Source organism: Scyliorhinus torazame, chromosome 22 (genome assembly GCF_047496885.1).
Source record: "Scyliorhinus torazame isolate Kashiwa2021f chromosome 22, sScyTor2.1, whole genome shotgun sequence".
Lineage (NCBI taxonomy): Eukaryota > Metazoa > Chordata > Chondrichthyes > Carcharhiniformes > Scyliorhinidae > Scyliorhinus > Scyliorhinus torazame.
In genome coordinates this window covers 46,743,098-46,765,224 of record NC_092728.1, presented here as the reverse complement: position 1 = coordinate 46,765,224, position 22,127 = coordinate 46,743,098, and the positions used below count along the sequence as shown (strand labels likewise).

Below are 22,127 nucleotides of genomic sequence, written 5' to 3'. Positions count from 1 at the left end.
AGATGAGAGAAGTGAGATGAGATTTGTGTGTCTACAAGGGGGAGACCATACCTTGTTGACTGAAATAATAATGGCTTATTTCCCTCATGGCACGTGGCGCTATCCAACTGAGTGAGTGCTGGCCAGACCTTAACTGGCCGGCTTTATACCAGAAGTACAAGTCACCCCACGCCCTTAGCGGGAAGCGTGTATTCACTCAAGAATTCTAGGAATACGAGATGGGCAACCCGAGTGGGTGTGTGAGAGGTGAGTGTATGTGTGAGTGAGAGAGAGAGAGAGAGAGGTGTGTGTGTGTGATCTTATTGAATCATGGGCAGGTTCACTGCCTGCTTTTATGTTCCATTTTCTTTTGATTTAAAACCAGTCTGTTGCCAAGATTGATCTGATATTGCCCATGTTACACTATCACCCAAAGTCAAAACTCCCCAGTGCAATACGTCATAAGAATATTTTTTTAAAAAACAGTTGTTTGCCGTTCTGTCAGTGGATGGCTCCAGGTTTGGCTGAAGTATTGTCTTATTACAACTGGAGGGGCTCAAAATGGCAGATCTCGACTGGGAAAAAAATTGGACAGGTAACAAATATAATTCCAATTTTCCACTGTTAGCATGGGGAAGTATTAATTTGGTGCAGTGGACTAATGAGAGAATGAAAAGTCACATTTCTATGACTATTCAGGACTCATCGGAAGGATGGTTATGCTGCTCATGAAGTTAACTATAATGCCTCTTGGGAGAGGGGGCATTTTTACAACAATACTTCAGCTGAAGACCACTCTGGGCTTATCTAGAATACTTATTTAAATCAAATTCTCAGAATTCCATTAGAAACAATTTGAGGTCTGCATGCTCCAAGGTTCAAAGCGCCTTAAGTTCTTCAATGAGAGGAGTTTTTAGTATCTGTCGGTTGAAACCTTTGGACCTCAGTGCTTTGGTACAAAGCTTAATACGATGGTGAGTTGCTCGAGGAGAGCTGGCACAAGCTTGAGGCTGAATAGCTTTGTCTGTGCGAACTCAGCACTGATATCAAATGGTTCGGCTGAGTTCAGGTTTTCCGCCTGTGATTTTACACGCTGCCCCTTCTCCTGAGGCCAAAAAGGGGATCTGTCGGAAATGGAGCAGGATTTTTGATTCCATTTACCATGATCTCAGAGATCAAAGAAAATACATCATTATCAAAGAATTTACAGTGCTGAAGGAGGCCATTCGGCCCATCGAGTCTGCACCGGCTCTTGGAAAGAGCACCCTACCCAAGGTCAACACCTCCACCCTATCCCCATAGCCCAGTAACCCCACCCAACACTAAGGGCAATTTTGGACACTAAGGGCAATTTATCATGGCCAATCCACCTAACCTGCACATCTTTGGGCTGTGGGAGGAAACCGGAGCACCCGGAGGAAACCCACGCACACACGGGGAGGATGTGCAGACTCCGCACAGACAGTGACCCAAGCCGGAATCGAACCTGGGACCCTGGAGCTGTGAAGCAATTGTGCTATCCACAATGCTACCGTGCTGCCCTAGATGAAAGACAAGATGAAAGCATTGTACCACCAATCTATTAGATTATCCTTTGGGCCTGGATAGACATCAAAATTAAGCCTCAGAAAACATAGGGGGCGGGATTCTCTGATCCTGAGGCTAAGTGTCGACGCCGTCACGTTTCTCGACGGCGTCAACATGGCCTCAGGATCAGCAATTCTGGCCCCTAGAGGGGGCCAGACCAGCCGCTCCAGCTGCTGATCATGGTGTGAACTGGGCGCCGCGGGGTACGCGCATGCACAGTTGGGGACCGGCGCCAACGCACGCATGCGCAGTGGCTCCTTTCTCCCCACCGGCCCCGGCGCAACAAGACGTAGGGCAAAAGGGGCCGGCACTGAAGAAAGGAGGCCCCCAGCCAGAGAGGCCGGTCCGCCGATCGGTGTGCCCCGATCACGGGACAGGCCACAACGGAGGCCCCCCGCCCCCCCCCCCCCCGCCTCGCCCCGCCGGGGTCGATCCCCCCCCTCCACAGGCCACCCCCGGACCCTTACATGCAGAGGTCCCACCGGCTGAGAGCAGGTGTGAACGGCGGCGGGACTCGGGTTTTTTACGACGGCCGCTCGGGCCATTCCGGGCCCGAGAATCGTCGGGGGAGGTCACGTAGAGCAGCCCCCAAGTGGCGGCGCACCAACCACGCCGGCGCCAATGGCGTGTCGGCGTCGGGGTAGCGTGGCGCGATTCGCACCGGTCGCGGGGATTCTCCGTCCCAGCGCCGGGCTGAGAGAATCCCCGCCCAGGATGGGCCCTTTCCACTTGCACAGTCAATGGCATTCCTCAATTTCTTTCTGTCTCTCTCATGATAGATAAGTGGTTAGCACTGCTGCCTCATAGTGCCAAGGACCCGTGTTCGATTCCGACCTTTCTTGGTCTGCGTGGGTTTCCTCCGGGTGCTCGGGTTTCATCCCACAGTCCAAAGATGTGCAGGTCAGGTGGACTGGCCATGCTAAATTGCCCTTAGTGTCCCAAAGGTTAGGTGGGGTTATGGGGATAGGGTGGGGATTTGGGCCAAGGTAGTGTGCTCTTTCGGAGAGTCGGTGCAGACTCGTTGGACCGAATGTCCTCCTTCTGCACTGTAAGGAATCTATTCAATGGATTAGTAAATATACTGTCAAGTGACTTATAAATTGTTCTTACCTTAGTCACTTCGCGTTCATGACCTATGAATTTCTGCTGACACATCACCAGATTTCCAGTTACATATGACCACTGTCTACAGGGCAGTAAAATGGGTACATCTCAGTAACAGGAGTGGGAATTACGACTGAATTAAATTAGAACACAAACATCTTGCATATATGCATATACAGATGCATACTTATAAACACAGCCATCATACCAATCATTTGTATTTAGTAATGAACAAGCCTGAAGCATCAACCTGCCTTCCTGGATAAAGAAGAAAACTACAGAAGGACATGAAACCAAGCAGATTTGCACGTTCAATGTGCGCCTGCATGTTTGTAAACCACTGCATTAAACGTCACTAAACTATTGTGCCTAAAAATGTAAAATCCTGCTCAAAGAAATACCCTGCATTTCTGCCCTTCCAAAGACGGGAATCTCACCTTGTCCTTTCCTCCAGATAAGCAGTGCTCAGGTGTTAGGGAGGCTAATGATGTCACAGCATCATTATGCACAGGACTGTACTGTTGAGCCACTTGAGTATTGGAACTGTGGCCTGCATCCCCATCAATCCTTGAAAATAAATTACAACACAGTTCAAGCATAATGTAAAGCAAAATCTGAGAATTCTAATGTAAGTCACATTATTTGGAATTTGTTCTGTACTTGCTTGACAGATTGTGGGTATGTAATAACTGTGAGTGGATCCTGGAGATTTCAGGCCAGGGTAAAATAGCTCGAGCTGAGGTCTGGCTGGTCGATTAACACTTGGTAGATTTCCTTTTACTTCTGCAATCTGTATTTGACCAAAGACTAGTGGATTAAGAATCTGCTAGCTGTGAGGGTATCAAATGAAATGAAGGAGCACCTTCTGGGCTATAAAGATCTTGCATTAAATTTCAGAAGTAACTCATTGTTACTGTGGCAGCACGGTAGCATTGTGGATAGCACAATTGCTTCACAGCTCCAGGGTCCCAGGTTCGATTCCGGCTTGGGTCGCTGTCTGTGCGGAGTCTGCACGTCCTCCCCATGTGTGCGTGGGTTTCCTCCGGGTGCTCCGGTTTCCTCCCACAGTCCAAAGATGTGCAGGTTAGGTGGATTGGCCATGATAAATTGCCCTTAGTGTCCAAAATTGCACTTAGTGTTGGGTGGGGTTACTGGGCTATGGGGATAGGGTGGAGGTGTTAACCTTGGGTAGGGTGCTCTTTCCAAGAGCTGGTGCAAACTCGATGGGCCGAATGGCCTCCTTCGGCACTGTAAATTCTATGATTTTTTAAAAAAATTCTATGATTGCTCAGGAAATGTAGTCACTGTTAGCTTGCTAGTGAATGTGACAGTGAATTTATTCAAAGTAAGATTCCACAAACAGCAAAGTATTAAATGCCTAGATATTTTGTTTCAGTGACATTAATTGAGGGATAAATATTGGCAACAGGCCAACAGAACATTGGTTTAACACTCACCCAAAAGACAGCACCTCTGACAGTGCTGCACTGAAGTGTTACTCTGGGGGACTGGATTTTTGCAAAGGTGAGCCGACTCTGTAGACTTTTAAAAATGGCAATTAGGACCCGGGTGCGGAAGTCCTATTCCCATTTCCAACACGTCCCATTTTTGCCAGAAGGGGGAGCAGCGAGTGAACGCACAGGCAGGAAAGCTGAACTCAGCAGGAAAATTTGATATCAGTGCGGAGTTCATTCAGATCCAATTTTCGCTGTTTCATGGGCGGGGTGTCACAAATTGATGGAGTAGACGCAAATGCTCTTGAAAAGCTGATGAGGTCTGTTTAAGTATCCATGATCTGAAGGTATTTACATCCCCAGGTCTTTAAAAATAAAAAATAAAACAGCTGAAGCTATCAGTTAAAAATTAAATGAAATGAAAATGAAAATCGCTTATTGTCACAAGTAGGCTTCAAAGGAAGTTACTGTGAGTACATCGAGTGTGTATGAGTGAGAACTCTATTAGTTAATTATAAGTTTTTTAAAATCCCTACATGGCACCGAAGTGTGCCCATGACGGATACTAGGTGAGTGACTATTGAGGTATGAGCTGGCATGGAGGTCTGAGGGGAATGGGTGGGGGAATGAGTTGACATGGAGGGGGGTGGGGGGGGGGGGGAAATTAGTAGATTTGGGAGGATGAGGGGGGGTGAGGCGTAATGGTTAAAACACCTGATAGCTTCAAAACAACTGGGACAAAATCCTAGAGAACAGAGGTGGGACTTCTAACCAACCTGCCTTGACACCCACCTGCCCTATGGCTACCTACAACCTACTTCTGATTTGACAGTCCTGACTTTATCCTGTCCCTGGCTCCCCAGAGTGAAACATGAATGTGTTACGACACCCTGGGCGAGTGCACGGTCAATTCCAGTCCCACAGGCCCCGGAGTACCAATAGAAGTGAATTAACCAATAATGTGTGTATTTTCCTGAGATATTTGACCTTTGACTGCTCCAATGCATTACAGGCACCAGATTTGTAAGTAAAACATGAACAAAAAGTGTTTATTTATAACAAGAGTAAAAGATGAACATATAACAGCGAGTGGAACAATGGTCTGCTAATCTAACTGTTCCCCAATTATAACAGGGATTAAATAACAGGGGCATCGAGTAAAAAAATTGGCAAGTTATGCTACAGTTGTATAGAACCTTGGTAAGGCCGCACTTGGAATATTGCACACAATTCTGGTCCCCACACTACCAGAAGGATGTGGGGGATTTGGAGAGGGTGCAGAGGAGGTTTACCAGGATGTTGCCTGGTCTGGAGGGTGTTAGCTATGTGGAGAGGCTGAATAGACTCGGACTGAATAGACTCGGAGGTGATGAAGCCCATCAGTTTGCCCATCAGCACTTGGGTCTGTGCTGAGAACTCTGTGGAGTAGGTCCTTCCCGATTCTGCACCACCTTGTGCGGCTGTCGGCCAATTTTCGGCTCAGAGGCTGAGGTTTCCCTCCCCTCGTCCTTGCTGGCTTCTTGGCTGGCCGGTTGGATCTTTCCTATTCTTTTCTATTTCTCGTCTATGCGGTTTGCGGGTTTTAGGCTGCGGGGCTTACGTGCAACCGGACGCCACCAGATGTCGCACATCATTAGTTTTACAGGCTGATGACACCTAGCTCTACTTCACCACCACCTCTCTCAACTCTTCCACTGTTGCCGAATTATTCGACTGCTTGTCTGGCATTCAGTGTTAAACACTGGGAAGCCCAAAACTATTTGGCCACACTACAAACTTCATTGCATAGCCACCTACTCTATGCTCTTCCTAGAAACTGTTTGAAGCTAGACTGTTTTCAACCTTCGCATCATATTTGACTCCGGGATGAGTTCTGCCCAGATTTGGCACCTTCACTAAGACCGGCTACTTCCAGCTCCGTAATATTGCACGATTCTGCCTCAGCTCATATTTTGTTCAAACTCTCATCAATGCCTTTGTTACCACTGGATAATTATTCCAACACATTCCTGGCTAGCCCATATATTATCCTCTGTCAACTTCAGATTATCCAAAATGCTGCCATGCACGTCCTTATGAAATCCGGCTCAACCCCACTCACTGATCTCTAACCTATACTGGCTCCCAGATAAGCAACACCTCAATTTTGATTGCCTCTGCTTCTAGCGCCCTCGTCAACAGCGAGTTCCAGATTATTAACACTCCAGAAACAGTGCTATGTAGTTTACTCTTATCTGCCCTTTGAAATTGTCTAGCAAATCACTAAGTGTATCAAACCGCTATACATGCAGCAGTTCAAGAAGGTGGCTCATCACTACCTCCTTAATGGCAATTAGGGATGGGCAATAAATGCTGACTTGGGCAGTGATGTTCACACCCTGCAAGAAAATAATAGAATATACAAAAGGATATTCAACTTGTACAAAACCTAGCTCTGCTGCAATTGAAGCATTGAGTACAGTGATAGGCACCCCAAATGAGTACAGTGATAGGCACCCCAATATAGAAAGGGCATAAAAGGTAATGAGTACAGTGTGGTACAGGTTCACTAGGATGCTGAAAGTTACAAGGTTACGGAGACAAATTGAGAAGTACATATTCTCTACTTCAACTAAGGTTAAGGGAATCTTAAGATTAGGTACAATGATTAGAAGGTAAATAATGATAGGCAGTAATGAGAGACCATAAATTTATGATCACAAGAACAATCAAAGGGGGATGTGGTTAACATAAGTATAAAGAAAAATGTTATTTGCATCATGTGTGATTACATATGAATGGGTCTGCCTTAAAGTGCTCTTCAAGCAGAGTCCATAAATCTGTTTTAAAAGGAATTAGGCTTGAAAGGATATGGGGAAGTAGCAGGGGAGTGGAATCAGACAAAGTGGCTCTTGTGAAGAAAAAGTGGGGCAGAATTGGGTTAAATGGTCTGTTTCCATGCTCTTAACATTTAATAATTATAAGACAAGAAAAGATAAATCTTAAATTAGGTCACTCAATGTAGTATAAAAATGAGCACTTTGCTTTCTCTCTAGTTAATATGGGAGGAGGATGGTACACGAACATAAGGTTAGGAAAGACCTTAGCTCAGAGATGGCCTTTAACTTAGGGATTCATTGAATGACAATATTCACAGCCTAGTGGTTATGGGAATGGCAGACCAAAACATTAAAAAGGTCAAATACCACCATGGCAAGTGGTGAAAAGGAACTCAAAAAACATGGTTTGGCAGCAGGAAAATCTGTGAAAGCTGCCAAATTGAGACAGATGTGCCACTCTGAACAGACGCGGCATATGTGTGATTCCACTCCCACACTATTTGGTGGACTCTTAACAACTCAGCACAACTTGCGTTAAGTATAAAAAGAACATCACCTGCATCTCAAGAACAAATATTTTAAACATCTAATGTGAACATGCATATTACAAGAGTGGAACCTACAGCATGATTATAGATTAATTAACTGCAGTATATTATTTATGCCTTAATGCGCTTGACAGACTCACCATACCTATATCGGGATAAGTTGCGTTTCTGTTTACTCTGCAATTTCCCCATGGCAGAAAAGCGTTAACTGGAAGCATTTATCAGTCAGGTAAACAGCTTACTGGTCAGCATGACATAAGCTGCAATTTTCAGTACTTTTAAACCAGATGCATAGTGCAGCTCAGAGCCTATAGGAAAAAAATGTGAATACTGCAAGTTACAAAGTATTCATTAAATGCATATTTTAAAATGCCACTTGAAGCAAGCTGGGGTTATATCAGCTTCCAAAGATCTGTGGTAAATATTGCAGAAACAAGTCTCTATAAAAGCCAGAAAATGTGCTATAAATAAATTAAGTGGAAAATGTCAAAAACACCATGCCATTGAACCATTGTATAATCAGTGCAATTACATCATTCTACAGAAACTGTCTGAAGTTGACATTTTATGTAATATTCTAACCACTGTTTTATACAATATGCTAGGCCTGATCATCAGTGAACCTCGTTTATCCCAATTACCCAGAAAAAATAAAACCCAGATTAATGTGAGATTACCACATGTGCCAGCATCCTTCCAGTGCTTGTAATATGCAAACAGTCCAAAATATCCATCCCAGTGTATTTTCAAATCCACAAACAGGAAAGTCACACAAAAAATTCATATTCTGTTCCAGAGGTATGAAAATAAAATGGATTAAGTTACATTTTGCATGTGCTTTAAACTGGTAGTAAATTCATTAGAGTGTGATGAAATAATTGACTGCACGCTGTATCTCTGGGAATTTTATCTGGTTATTTATCAGCAGCTTGCCATACCATGTCCTTTGTTTTGTGCTAACTGACTGTCAGTGCAAATCCTATTAGTAGAGATTGGTCAGATCAGCATTGCTTTCCATCTGTTGAGGTTGAAGGATCTCTCTCTCTCTCAATGAGTGAATTAAGTTGGACCTTCTTAATAGCCTTCTTTATCCATAATTACATTGTGATCCATGCCCAGTTGTCTTTATATCAGCAGCCTGCCCTGAGCTCTTACCTTCACAGGGTTTATGGTTAAGGCTGCTTATACTTTATTTATTCTTTCGCACTTGTCTTTCTCCGTCTTCTCGGACAGAGCTGGTTCACTCCTATCTCCTGCTGTCCCTCCACATTCACCCCTCTGTCACATTGTCCGACTTTTATCTTTGTTCCTCCCCACGGCCTCCTCCCTCTGGGTTGCACCTGGCAACGCCTCTCCGGTATCCAAGGAGGTCCCTCCCCCTAACCTGTCCCACTCCTCCACTTCCGGTCCGTCAATCTAACCCACCCCCCAGGGTGTGTAATGGAGGAGAGGTGCTCTGGAGGGTGTTTCATGCTGCAATGTTCCAGCTGTTGTCAGTTAGGAGGAGCACGTTTCGTGTCTGAACTACAAAGAAGGATGGTTTTATTATTCCCCCACCCGCCTATCTCAATCATGAGATAATTTTACAGAGTTAAACGTTATGAAACAAGTATACAAATAAATGCATAATTTCAAACAGGACTTTGTATCTTGGCAACTGATTTAGCCTCATTTTGCTCATCAACATTGTTTTAATTTCACCATCCCCCAAATTTATTTTGTGTTTCTTGGGGGTGCTTTCTTGGTACCTTAGAAATATATTGCCCTCCCTTCATAGTCTCTGGGCCAAATCCAGAAACAGTGCGAACAGCACTGTGGGTGTACCTACACCACGTGGACTACAGTGGTTCAGGAAGGAGGCTCACTAGCACCTTCTCAAGGGCAATTAGGGACGGGCAACAAATGCTGGCCTAGCCAGCGACACCCACATCCTGTAAAAATGAATTGTTAAAAATCTGCTGACTACTATTCAGCTTCCTCTCATGTTTACTTTGGTTTTGCTGGTTTGTTAAAACCACAACATGACTCTCCCACCTCATCTCTCCCATTCTGTTGCTGAGGCTGCATACACATTACACAAATATTCTCTAGCTCAGCCTTGTCTCAAATCTTCCACCAGCTTTGTCTCATGCACAAAGCCACAGCCAGTTGCACCAAGTACCACACTCCCCTCACTTCTGTCCTCTCCCCTGGCTTCCTGTGCCCCAACATACCAATATCAACAATCAATTTTTTGCTTCATCATGGTATTGCCCATCTACCTTTGTGATTTCCACATGCCTTATGTTCCAGTTGGTGACTATATCCTTGCCATTTTGAATTGTCTTCCAGCTCCCTTTTCAATAATATTGTTTTTGTAAAAATGAATTCTCAGGCTATGACCACTGCTGTCAAGGCTAGTATTTATCACTTCTCAACCTTGCCCTCGTCTGAGCTATGGTGATTCCCTGGTTAAATGGGCACCAGTCTGCTCTTCCCCCTCAAAGGGGAAATCTGGGACTATGGCAACTTTAACCTTTACCTTTTTGCCTATTCCTACTTGCTCTTGAGGAGGCAGCACTGAGCAACCTTCTTGAACCATTGCAGGATTTATGGCGAATTAAGGTAGTCCTACAATTCTGTTCAGTAAAGAGTTCCACTGTGCCTTTGTTATCATCGCAGCACCTACCAGATTCTAGGTGTCCACTGTGTATTGTTCCCATCATAAAGTTCTAGTCCTCATGTAGGTCTGTTTTATAAATGCTAGTTTTTCTTGCCATGTGTTCACCATGTTTCAGATGGAAAATTACCCTCACTTCAGCCTTGGGACCTTCTTTGCTCTCAACTGGTATCTACTGGTGGCACTGTGAGATACCCTCAATTACGACTTAGGAGGGAAGATTGATAATTTAAAGGCTTTAATTACCAGAGAACCAGACAGCTGCCGAGAAGTGTGCTCACTGCAAGCTGCCTACTGAACGTAACCTTATATACAGTTCCCTGGGGGCGGAGCCAGAGGGTCCCCCAGGGTTCCCAATCTGGTCTTAAAGGGGCCTACACATTAAAGGTACATGTGTATACAGATATCATTCATCACACACTGTAGCACAGCGGTTAGCATTGTTGCTTCATAGCGCCAGGGACCCGGGTTTGATTCACGGCTTGGGTCACTGTCTGTGCGGAGTCTGGACGTTCCTCCCATGGCTGCATGGGTTTCCTCCGGGTGCTCCGGTTTCCTCCTACAAGTCCTGAAAGATGAGCTTGTTAGGTGAATTGGACATTCTGAATTCTCCCTCAATGTACCGAAACAGACGCCAGAGTGTGGCGACTAGGGGATTTTTCACTGTAACTTAATTACAGTGTTAATGTAAGCCTACTTGTGACACTAATAAAGATTATTATTACTCAGCTCTCAGCACTGTTCTTTCTGCTATGGTCCTTTCTATTTTAGAGTACTTGCTATCCTCCCTGTCCTAGTCAGAGGAATCTAGAAGCTCTATGTCCCTTTGTTCCTATCACAGTACCTCCATGCCTTTGATCCCCATGTGTTGTTGCACATAGTGATAAGATGGAGGTGGATTATCAATGTTCCACAAAATTATCTCTTCGGATGTTGCCATTTTTGTGGCCACCTCTTGCCACCTGTTAATTCATCTCAGGTTATTTGGTCCAAGCTTGCGACATTTCCAAAAACAACCTCATGCATCCCCAACTTGCCCATTAGTACCATCTGCATTACCTTAATTCTTGTCATCCTTGTTGGTGGTTTAATTCCTTAGGCTTTTATCAATTTTAAATACATTTTCTCAACACAGATATGATGCTTGAAATGTGGATGATGTTATATGAGCTCCAGTTTGGGATATAATTTTTATAAATAGAACACTTAGCCCAAAATTTAATTGGTAGTCTCCTGTGTTTCATGTCCAGGCTGCTCCATCTATTCTACCAGAATATTGTTTACAAGTTACCAAGAATAAACTGGATTTATTTAAATTATATGCTGAGCTACAGTAGAATAGCAGCTTGCATTATGGTGTATAGAGAGACATTAGAAGTGAGAGCTGTGGCTTAGTTTAAATTTATATTCATAGATGTTCATTCTAATGTTAGATGTTACTTAAATTTTCATCATTGCCACAGATGTAACATACTGATGCTTCATCACTAAATATAGAATTAACTGACCTGTGCGAGAAATTTTCAAATCTTGATGTTCAGAGAGATTTGGGTGTCTTCGTACAAGAAGTGTAGACAGGTAACATGCAGGGAAAGCAAGCAATTCGGAATGAAAGTAGCACATTGACCTTTAATCCAAGAATGATGGAGTACAAGAATAAGGAAGCTTTGCCGAAGTTGTGTAGGGCTTTCTTAAGACCATATTTGCAGTATGTGCAGTTTTTGTCTCCTTAACTAAGGAAGGATTTACTTGCCTTGGAGGGCGTGCAGTGAAGATTCACCAGTTTGATTCCTGCGATATGAGGGTTTTCCTTTGGATCTCTACTCTCTCGAGTTTAGAGGTGATATTTCATTGGAATTTATACAATTCAGAAGGGGCTTGACGGAGCTTTCCTGTGCTGAAGGTCAGGTGTGGTCGGCAATGTTTGTTCTGGCCTGGGTCAGAGACCTCCTGTGCTGTGGTGAACATATTGCTACTACAATTCACCACTGTATAGTATTGTATTATGTTGATGCCCTTCTGGGCTCCGCCTGTGCCTCCGCCCCCTCGGGGGTGGTATATAAATCTGCAGCCTGTAGGCGGCACTCAGTACAGAGCAGTCGCAGGCAGGCACAGATCTAGCTTATTAAAACCACTGTTCACTTGTACTAATCATCTCGTGTAAATTGATGGTCGCATCAATTTAATAAGCTAAGATATCGCAATGGAAGCCGCCCTCAAACCTGATCGACTGGAACTCGACCCACAGGCAGCTGAAGCCAAAGGAATCTTTTCACACTGGCTCCGCTGCTTTGAGGCCTACCTCGCCGCCTCCTCCTCGCCCACCGTCACCGAGGAACAGAAACTGAGTCTCCTCCACGCCCGGGTGAGCCACAGAATCTCTGTACTAATCGAAGACGCGACCACGTACGCAGACGCGGTCGCGATCCTGAAAAGACATTACGTGAGGCCGGTGAACAAAGTGTTCACGCGGCATCTCCTCACCACACATCATCAACGCCCCGGGGTATCACTGGAGTAATATCTATGCGACCTGAGGGTACTCACTCGAAACTGACTACAAGGACATCACGGCCTCGCAGCACATGGAACTCGCCATCCAGGACACCTATGTGGCTGGAGTCTGTCCAACTATGTCAGACAGCGCCTGCTTGAAAAGGGCGCCCTCAACCTAGAGGAGACGGTAAAACGATCCACCTCATTAGAGGTAGCCTTCCAGAGCCTAAATGCTTTCCCATCCGACTACGTGATTTCCTCGTGGGCGCCGGAGGCGCGACCATCACCCGACCCGAGAGTGTCCCAGGCCTGTGCCACGCGGCTGCCTGCCCAACCAGGGGGGCCACAATGCTATTTCTGCGGTCAGAATCAGCACCTCAGGCAGCACTGCCCAGCTCGGAACGCGACCTGCAGCGGCTGCGGCAAGAAAGGACATTTTGCTAAAGTCTGCTAAAGTTCCAAAATCGCAGGCCCGACTCACAGGCCCGCAGACCCCGCAGCGCAGCTGCGTGTCTGCCGGTACCGCCCCCTTCTGACGCATCACCGCCTCGTGCTAGCCATGGGGGCCGCCATCTTTAACTCTACCCGACACGTGCGACTCATGGGGGCCACCATCTTGGCCGCCATCTTCAACGCCGCCCGACACGTGCGACTGACGGGGGCCGCCATCTTGGCCGCCATCTTCTACGCCGCCCGACACGTGCGACCGACGGGGGCCGCCATCTTGGGACCACCCCACTACCACCGACCACGCCGGCTACCCGCAGCTTGGCGCTGTCACTCTCGACCAGTCACGGCCCAAGCACCTCAAGAATTCCATGATGCCCGTCCGGGTCAATGGGCACGAAACGCCCTGTCTGTTTGACTCTGGGAGCATGGAGAGCTTCATCCATCCGGCCACGGTAAGGCGCTGTTCCCTCTAGATTTCCCCCGCATCCCAAACAATCTCCCTTGCTTCCGGTTCACATTCACTGCAGATCCGGGGGTACTGTGTCGCGAACCTCGCGATACAGGGCGCCGAGTACGCCAATTTTAAACTCGTATGTCCTCCCCCATCTCTGCGCTCCTCTCTTGTTAGGACTGGATTTCCAGTGCAACCTCAGAAGCCTGACCCTGAAGTTCGGCGGACACCTACCCCCTCTCACTGTATGTAGCCTCGCAACCCTTAAGGTCGTCCCTCCCTCGCTCTTCGCGAACCTCACCTCCGACTGTAAACCCGTTGCCACCAGGAGCAGGCAGTACAGTGCCCAGGACAGGACTTTTATCAAGTCGGAGGTCCAGCGGCTCTTGAGGGAGGGGATCATCGAGGCCAGTAATAGCCCCTGGAGAGCCCAAGTGATGGTCGTCAGGACCGGGGAAAAGAACCGGATGGTTGTAGATTACAGCCAGACCATAAATCGGTACACACAACTCGATGCGTACCCCCTTCCCCGGATAGCGGACATGGTGAATCAGATTGCACACAACCGGGTGTTCTCCACGGTAGATCTGAAGTCCGCATATCACCAGCTTCCGATCCACCCGGAAGACCGTCACTACACGGCCTTTGAGGCAGACGGCCGCCTCTTCCACTTCCTCAGGGTCCCCTTTGGCGTCACCAACGAGGTCTCGGTCTTCCAAAGAACGATGGACCGAATAGTTGACCAGTACGGGCTGCGGGACACATTCCCGTACTTGGATAACGTCACCATCTGCGGCCATGATCAGCAGGACCATGACACTAACCTTCAGAAGTTCCTCCAAACCGCCCAAGCCCTCAATCTCACCTACAACAAGGAGAAATGCGGTTTCCGCACAACCCGACTAGCCATCCTCAGCTATGTCGTGGAAGACGGAGTCCTAGGGCCCGACCCCTCCTGCAACTCCCCCTTCTCCACTGCCCCAAGGCCCTGAAAAGATGCCTGGGGTTCTTTTCATATTATGCCCAGTGGGTCCCCAACTATGCGGACAAAGCCCGCCCACTTATCAAAGCCACCATCTATCCCCTGATGACTGAGGCCCGCCTGGCCTTCAGCCGCATCAAGGCAGACATTACCAAGGCCGCGATGCACGCGGTGGACGAGTCCATCCCCTTCCAGGTGGAGAGCGACGCATCAGATGTCGCCTTGGCCACTACCCTTAACCAGGCAGGCAGGCCCTTGGCATTCTTTTCCCGTACCCTCAACGCCTCCGGGATTCGACACTCCTCTGTTGAAAAGGAAGCTCAAGCCATTGTGGAAGCTGTGCGGCATTGGAGGCACTACCTGGCCGGTAGGAGGTTCACCCTCGTCATCGACCAACGGTCGCTAGCTTTTATGTTCAACAACAGGGCAAGATCAAGAATTATAAAATCTTGAGATGGAGAATCGAACTCCTGTATTATCCTGGGAAGCTCAATGAACCCCCAGATGCCCTGTCCCGCAGCACAAGCGCCAACGCGCAAGGTGACCGAATTCAGGTCATCCACAATGATCTCTGTCACCCGGGGTCACCCAGCTTCTCCACTTCATCAAGGCCCGCAACCTGCCCTACTCCACAGAGGAGGTCAGGGCCATGACCAGGGACTGCCAAGTCTGCGCGGAGTGCAAGCCGCACTTCTATCGGCCAGACAAGGCCCACCAGACACGGCTCACCGGCCCCTTTGAGTGCATCAGCGTCGATTTCAAAGGGCGCCTCCCCTTCACTGACCGCAACGTGTATTTTCTCAACGTCGTTGACGAGTACTCCCATTCCCCCTTTGCCATCCCATGCCCCGACATGACCGCGGCCACTGTCATTAAGGCCCTGCACAGCATCTTCACCCTGTTCGGTTTCCCCACACGTCCACAGTGTGGTAGTCACCACTATTGTATTGTATATACTGCATACGAGGGTATTACGGTAAGGCCCCTGTACTACAGATACGGGGGTAGATCTCTGCCAGCTGGCTCCGCCCAGTAGGCTGAGTATAAATGTGTGTGCTCTCCGAGCTGCAGCCATTTCGGCAGCAGCTGCGGGAGGCTCCACATCTCTGCGTAATAAAGCTTTGAGTACTCTCTACTCTCGTATCGTCGTAATTGATAGTGCATCAATTTATTACGCAGAGATTTTACAACGATGGATCTCCGCAACAAGCCTGATCGCCTGCAGCTGCACCCTCAAGCAGACAACGCCAAGTCGGCCTTCACACATTGGCTAGCTTGCTTTGAAGCCTACATCGGATCTGCGACAGAACCACCGCCAGAGGCACAGAAGCTCCAGATCCTTTACACGCGGCTGAGCTCCGATATCTTTCCCCTCATCCGGGACGCGCCGACCTACGCTGAGGCCATGGCGCTACTGAAGGAGAACTACACTCAGCAGACCAACAAAATCTACGCCAGGCACCTCCTGTCCACGCGGCATCAACTCCCCGGTGAGTCTGTGGAAGATTTGTGGCATGCCCTGCACGTCCTGGTGAGACACTGCGATTGCCAGGCCGTTTCGGCCGCTGAACATTCTGACCTGTTACTTAGAGACGCGTTCGTTATGGACACAGGGTCGGCCTACATCCACCAGCGCCTCTTAGAAGGGGCTACCCTCGACCTCGCGGCGACCAGGAAACTAGCGTTATCGCTCACAGTCGCCTCACACAATATACAGGCGTATGCCCCCGACCGCACGGCCCACCCCTCCTGGGCATCGTGGACCCCGCCGGCGAACACCCCACCGTGGACCCCATCAGCGACCTCCCTCAGCCAACCCCAGGCCTGCGCCGTGCGGCAGCCAACCAACCCCGGGGGACCCAAGTGCTACTTCTGCGGACACTCAAAACACCCCCGACACGCTGCCCGGCGCGGAGCACACTCTGCAAGGCCTGCGGGAAGAAAGGACATTTCGCTGCTGTGTGCCAGGCCCGCTCGGTCGCTGCTATAGTCCCGGCACCCCCCATGTGCGACCCGCGAGCACCGCCATCTTCCTCGCCTCAGACCACGTGCGGCCCGTGGGCGCTGCCATCTTGCTCGCCTCACAACATGTGCGCCTGTGGGCGGCACCATCTTGCCTGCCTCAGGACACGTGCGGCCCATGGGCGCTGCCAACTTACCCGCCTCAGGACCCCTGCTCGTCGGGCACCTCATCGGGCCGCTCATCGCCTGCAACCGCCGCCGACCAGCCACGTCTGGCCTCCATCACGATCGACCAGTCCCGACCGCACAACCTAGCGACCGCGTCAACGACAGTGAAGGTCGACAGGCACAAGATATCCTGCCTTCTGGACTCCGGGAGCACTGAGAGCTTCATCACCCCGATACGGTAAGGCGCTGCTCCCTCACGGTACACCCCATCAACCAGAGAATCTCCCTGGCCTCCGGATCGTCTCCGTGGCGATCCGGGGGTATTACACCGCCATCCTCACCATCCAGGGCGTAAGGTTCAGCGGCTTCCAACTCTATATCCTCCCCAACCTCTGCGCTGCCTGCTACTCGGCCTGGACTTCCAGTGCAACCTCCAGAGCCTAACCCTGAAATTTGGCGGGCCCCTACCACCCCTTACTCTATGCGGCTTCACGACCCTTAAGGTCGACCCACCTTCCCTGTTTGTGAACCTCACCCCGGATTGCAAACCCGTTGCTACCAGGAGCAGACGGTACAGTGCCCAGGACAGGACCTTCATCAGGTCTGAGGTCCAGCGGCTGCTGCGGGAAGGTATTATCGAGGCCAGCAACAGCCCCTGGAGAGCCCAAGTGGTAGTGGTGGAAACTGGAGAGAAAAACAGGATGGTCGTTGACCACAATCAGACCATCAATCGGTACACGCAGCTCGACGCGTACCCCCTCCCACGCATTTCTGATATGGTCAATCAGATTGCACAGTACCGGGTCTTCTCGACAGTGGGCCTGAAATCTGCCTACCACCAGCTCCCCATTCGCAAGGCGGACCACCCGTACACCGCATTTGAAGCGGATGGCCGCCTTTACCACTTCCTTAGGGTTCCCTTCGGTGTCACTAACGGGGTCTCGGTCTTCCTTTTTTAAAAAAAATCTTTTTATTCAAATTTTCACAAAATATCAACAACAAAATACAGAAAGAAAAGAACAAACCCCCCCCATATACATAAATAATAAATTAACAACCCTCATCAACACAAAGTCAAAAATACACGGCCACTCAAGAAAAACGAACCAACTCCCACCCACCCGGGTTGCTGCCGCTACTGACCATCTTCTAACGTTCTACCAGGAAGTCTAGGGATGGTTGCCACCCCCTGAAGAACCCTTGTACCGATCCCCTTAAGGCGCATTTCACCCTCTCCAACTTAATAAACCCCGCCATATCGCTGATCCAGGATTCCACGCTTGGGGGTCTCGCATCCTTCCACTGAAGAAGAATCCTTCGCCAGGCTACCAGGGACACAAAGGCCAGAATACGGCCTCTTTCGCCTCCTGCATTCCCGGCTCCTCTGCCACCCCAAATAATGCAAGGCCCCAGCCCGTCTTGACCCTGGAACCTACCATCCTCGACACCATCCTCGCTGCACCCTTCCAAACGTCCTCCAGCGCTGGGCAGACCCAGAACTTGTGGGTGTGATTTGCCGGGCTCCCTGAGCACCTAACACACCTGTCCTCGCACCCAAAGAACCGGCTTATCCTTGCCCCAGTCATGTGAGCCCTATGCAGCACCTTAAATTGTATGAGGCTGAGCCTCGTGCAAGAGGAGGAAGAGTTCACTCTCCCCAGGGCATCCGCCCACATCCCCTCATCAATCTCCTCACCCAACTCCTCCTCCCACTTACCCTTTAGCTCCTCCACTGAGACCTCCTCCTCCTCCTGCATCACCTGATACGTTGCCGAAATCCTTCCCTCTCCAACCCACACCCCCGACAGCACCCTGTCCTGGACCCCGTGTGGCTGCAGCAGTGGGAACTCCACCACCTGCTGCCGAACAAACGCCCTTACCTGCATATATCTGAAGGTGTTCCCCAGGGGGAGCCCGAACTTCTCCTCCAGCTCACCCAGGCTCGCGAACTTCCCGTCCACAAACAGGTCCCCCATCCTTCTAATACCTACCCTGTGCCAGCTCAGAAACCCTCCATCCATCCTCCCCGGGACAAACTGGTGGTTCCCCCGAATCGGGGACCACACCGAGGCCCCCACCTCCCCCCCGTGACGTCTCCAATGCCCCCAGATTTTGAGGGTAGCCGCCACCACCGGGCTCGTGGTATACCTCGTTGGAGGAAGTGGCAGCGGCGCCGTCACCAGCGCCTCCAGGCTCGTGCCCACACAGGACGCCATCTCCAGCCTCTTCCATGCCTCATCCCCCTCCATCACCCACTTATGCACCATCGCCACGTTGGCGGTCAATAATACCCACAGAGGTTAGGCAGCGCCATCCCTGCACCGCTCCAGGAACACCCTTCTCACCCTCGGGGTCTTCTGCGCCCATACAAACCCCATAATGTTCCTGTTAACCCGCCTGAAGAAGGCCCTAGGGATCAGGATGGGGAGGCATTGGAACAGGAACAAAAACCTCGGGAGCACCGTCATTTTAACTGACTGCACTCTACTCGTCAGGGAGAGTGGCAGCATGTCCCACCTCTTAAACTCCTCCTCCATCTGCTCCATCAGCCTCGTGAAGTTAAGCTTATGCAGGGCCCCCCAGCTCCTAGCCACCTGGACCCCCATGTACCTGAAACTCCTCTCCGCCCTTTTTAGCGGGAGCTCACTAATCCCCCTCTCCTGGTCCCCCGGGTGCACTACGAACAACTCGCTCTTCCCCATATTAAGCTTGTACCCGGAGAAATCTCCAAACTCCCTAAGGATCCTCATCATCTCCGCCATTCCCCCCACCGAGCCTGCCACATATAGCAGCAAATCATACGCATAGAGCGACACCCTATGCTCCTCCCCACCCCGCACCAGCCCCCTCCAGTTCCTTGACTTCCTCAACGCCATGGCCAGGGGTTCAATCGCCAGTGCAAAGAGCAGGGGGGACAGGGGAAACCCCTGCCTCGTCCCCCGGTGTAGCCGGAAATACTCTGACCTCCTTCTGTTCATGGCCACACTCGCCACCGGGGCCTCATACAGCAGACTCACCCACCTGACGAACCCCTCCCCGAACCTGAACATTTCCAACACCTCCCACATGTACCCCACACCACCCTATCAAAGGCCTTCTCCGCATCCATCGCCACCACTATCTCAGCCTCCCCTTCCATCGCCGGCATCATTATAACATTCAACAGCCTTCGTACATTGGTATTCAACTGCCTCCCTTTCACGAACCCCGTCTGATCCTCGTGTATGACCTGCGGCACACAGTCCTCTATCCTCATGGCCAAAATCTTTGCCAGCAACTTTGCGTCTACATTTAAGAGTGAAATCAGCCTGTATGACCCACACTGTAGGGGATCCTTGTCCCGCTTCAGGATCAGGGAAATCAGCGCTCTAGACATCGTCGGGGGCTGAGCCCCCCTTCCGTTGCCTCGTTAAAGGTCCTTACCAACAGCGGGCCCAGCAGGTCCGCATACTTCTTATAAAATTCAACCGGGAACCCATCCGGCCGCGGTGACTTCCCCACCTGCATGTTCCCTATCCCTTTGTCCAACTCCTCCAACCCAACCGGCGCCCCCATAGGTCTCGGTCTTCCAACGGGAGATGGACCGAATGGTTGACCAGTACGGACTGCGGGCCCTTTCCCGTACCTGGATAACGTCACCATCTGCGACCACGACCAGCAGGACCATGACGCTAACCTTTCCAAATTCCTCCACACCGCCAAACTCCTCAACCTAACCTACAACAAGGAGAAATGCGTGTTCAGCACAAACCGATTAGCCATCCTCGGCTATGTGGTTCAGAACGCAGTTCTAGTGCTCGACCCCGATCGCTTGCGCCCCCTCATGGAGCTCCCCCTTCCCCACTGCCCCAAGGCCCTCAAACAATGCCTGGGGTTCTTCTCGTACTACTCCCAGTGGGTCCCTAACTATGCGGACAAGGCCCGCCCACTCATCCACTCCACCGCTTTCCCACTGACGGCTGGGGCTCACCAGGCCTTCAACCGTATCAAGGCCGACATCGCCAAGGCCGCGATGCACGCGGTCGACGAGACGCTCCCGTCCAAGTCAAGAGCGATGCATCAGACATCGCTCTGGTCACCACCCTCAACCAGGCAGGCAGGCCTGTGGCATTCTTTTCCCGCACCCTCCATGCCTCCAAAATTCAGCACTCCTCTGTCGAAAAAGAGGCCCAGGCTATCGTTGAAGCTGTGCGACATTGGAGGCATTACCTGGCCGGCAGGAGATTCACTCTCCTCACTGACCAACGGTCGGTTGCCTTCATGTTTAACAACACACAGCGGGGTAAGATCAAAAATGATAAGGTCTTAAGGTGGAGGATCGAGCTCTCCACCTACAATTATGAGATTTTGTATCGCCCCGGGAAGCTCAACGAGCCGTCCGATGCCCTATCCCGAGGTACATGTGCCAGCGCACAAGTGGACCGACTCCGGACCCTGCACGACGATCTCTGTCACCCAGGGGTCACCCACTTTTATCACTTCATTAAGGCCCGCAATCTGCCCTACTCCATCGAGGAAGTCAGGGCTGTCACCAGACTGCCAGGTCAGCGCGGAGTGTAAACCGCACTGCTACCGGCCAGACTGTGCACGCCTGGTGATGGCCTCCCGCCCCTTTGAACGCCTCAGCGTGGACTTGAAAGGGCCCCTCCCCTCCACCGACCGCAACATGTACTTTCTTCATGTGGTCGATGAATATTCAAGATTCCCCTTCGCCATCCCATGCCCCGATATGACGTCTGCCACCGTCATCAAAGCCCTCAACACCATCTTCGCTCTGTTCGGTTTCCCCGCCTACATCCACAGCGACCGGGGATCCTCATTTATGAGTGATGAGCTGCGCCAGTATCTGCTCAACAGGGGCATTGCCTCGAGCAGGACGACCAGCTACAACCCCCGGGGAAACGGGCAAGTGGAGCGGGAGAATGGGACGGTCTGGAGGGCCGTCCAGCTGGCCCTACGGCCCAGAAATCTCCCGGCCACCCGCTGGCAGGAGGTCCTCCCCGATGCCTTTCACTCCATTCGGTCGCTCCTGTGCACTGCGACTAACGAAACTCCCCATGAACGTCTCCTTGCCTTCCCCAGGAAGTCCACCTCCGGGGTTTCGCTCCCAACATGGCTGGCAGCTCCAGGGCCCGTTCTCCTCCGCAAACACGTGCGGCTCCACAAGGCAGACCCGTTGGATTAGAGGGTACAGCTACTCCATGCGAACCCGCAGTATGCCTACGTAGCGTATCCCAATATCCGCCAAGACACAGTCTTCCTCAGGGACCTGGCGCCAGCTGGGTCCACACACACACCGCCCTCTGCCCCGGAGCCACCCTCCCTCCCCCCAGTGCACCCCACCACAGCCCCTGCTCCAGGATGATCCATTCTCTCCTTGGTCCCACCCGGGGATGAAGATGAGGCCGACACGCACCCGGAGTCACCGCCGACCGAACCGACGCCTGAATCCCCACCAGAACTGCGGC

At 50.5% G+C, this 22,127-nt stretch overlaps 1 protein-coding gene across 1 annotated transcript in view; it reads right to left on the bottom strand.

Annotated features, from left to right (window-relative positions):
- The window catches only part of wdr31 (WD repeat domain 31), a 67,819-nt gene extending 58,968 nt beyond the window's left edge, over positions 1–8,851 (bottom strand). Inside the window, 5 exon segments of the mRNA XM_072488160.1 lie at positions 2,677–2,715; positions 2,717–2,752; positions 3,108–3,237; positions 7,637–7,799; positions 8,647–8,851. Of these exon segments, the coding sequence (XP_072344261.1) occupies positions 2,677–2,715; positions 2,717–2,752; positions 3,108–3,237; positions 7,637–7,683 (252 nt within the window). The 5' untranslated portion in view covers positions 7,684–7,799; positions 8,647–8,851.
- Positions 8,852–22,127: the final 13,276 nt, after the last annotated feature.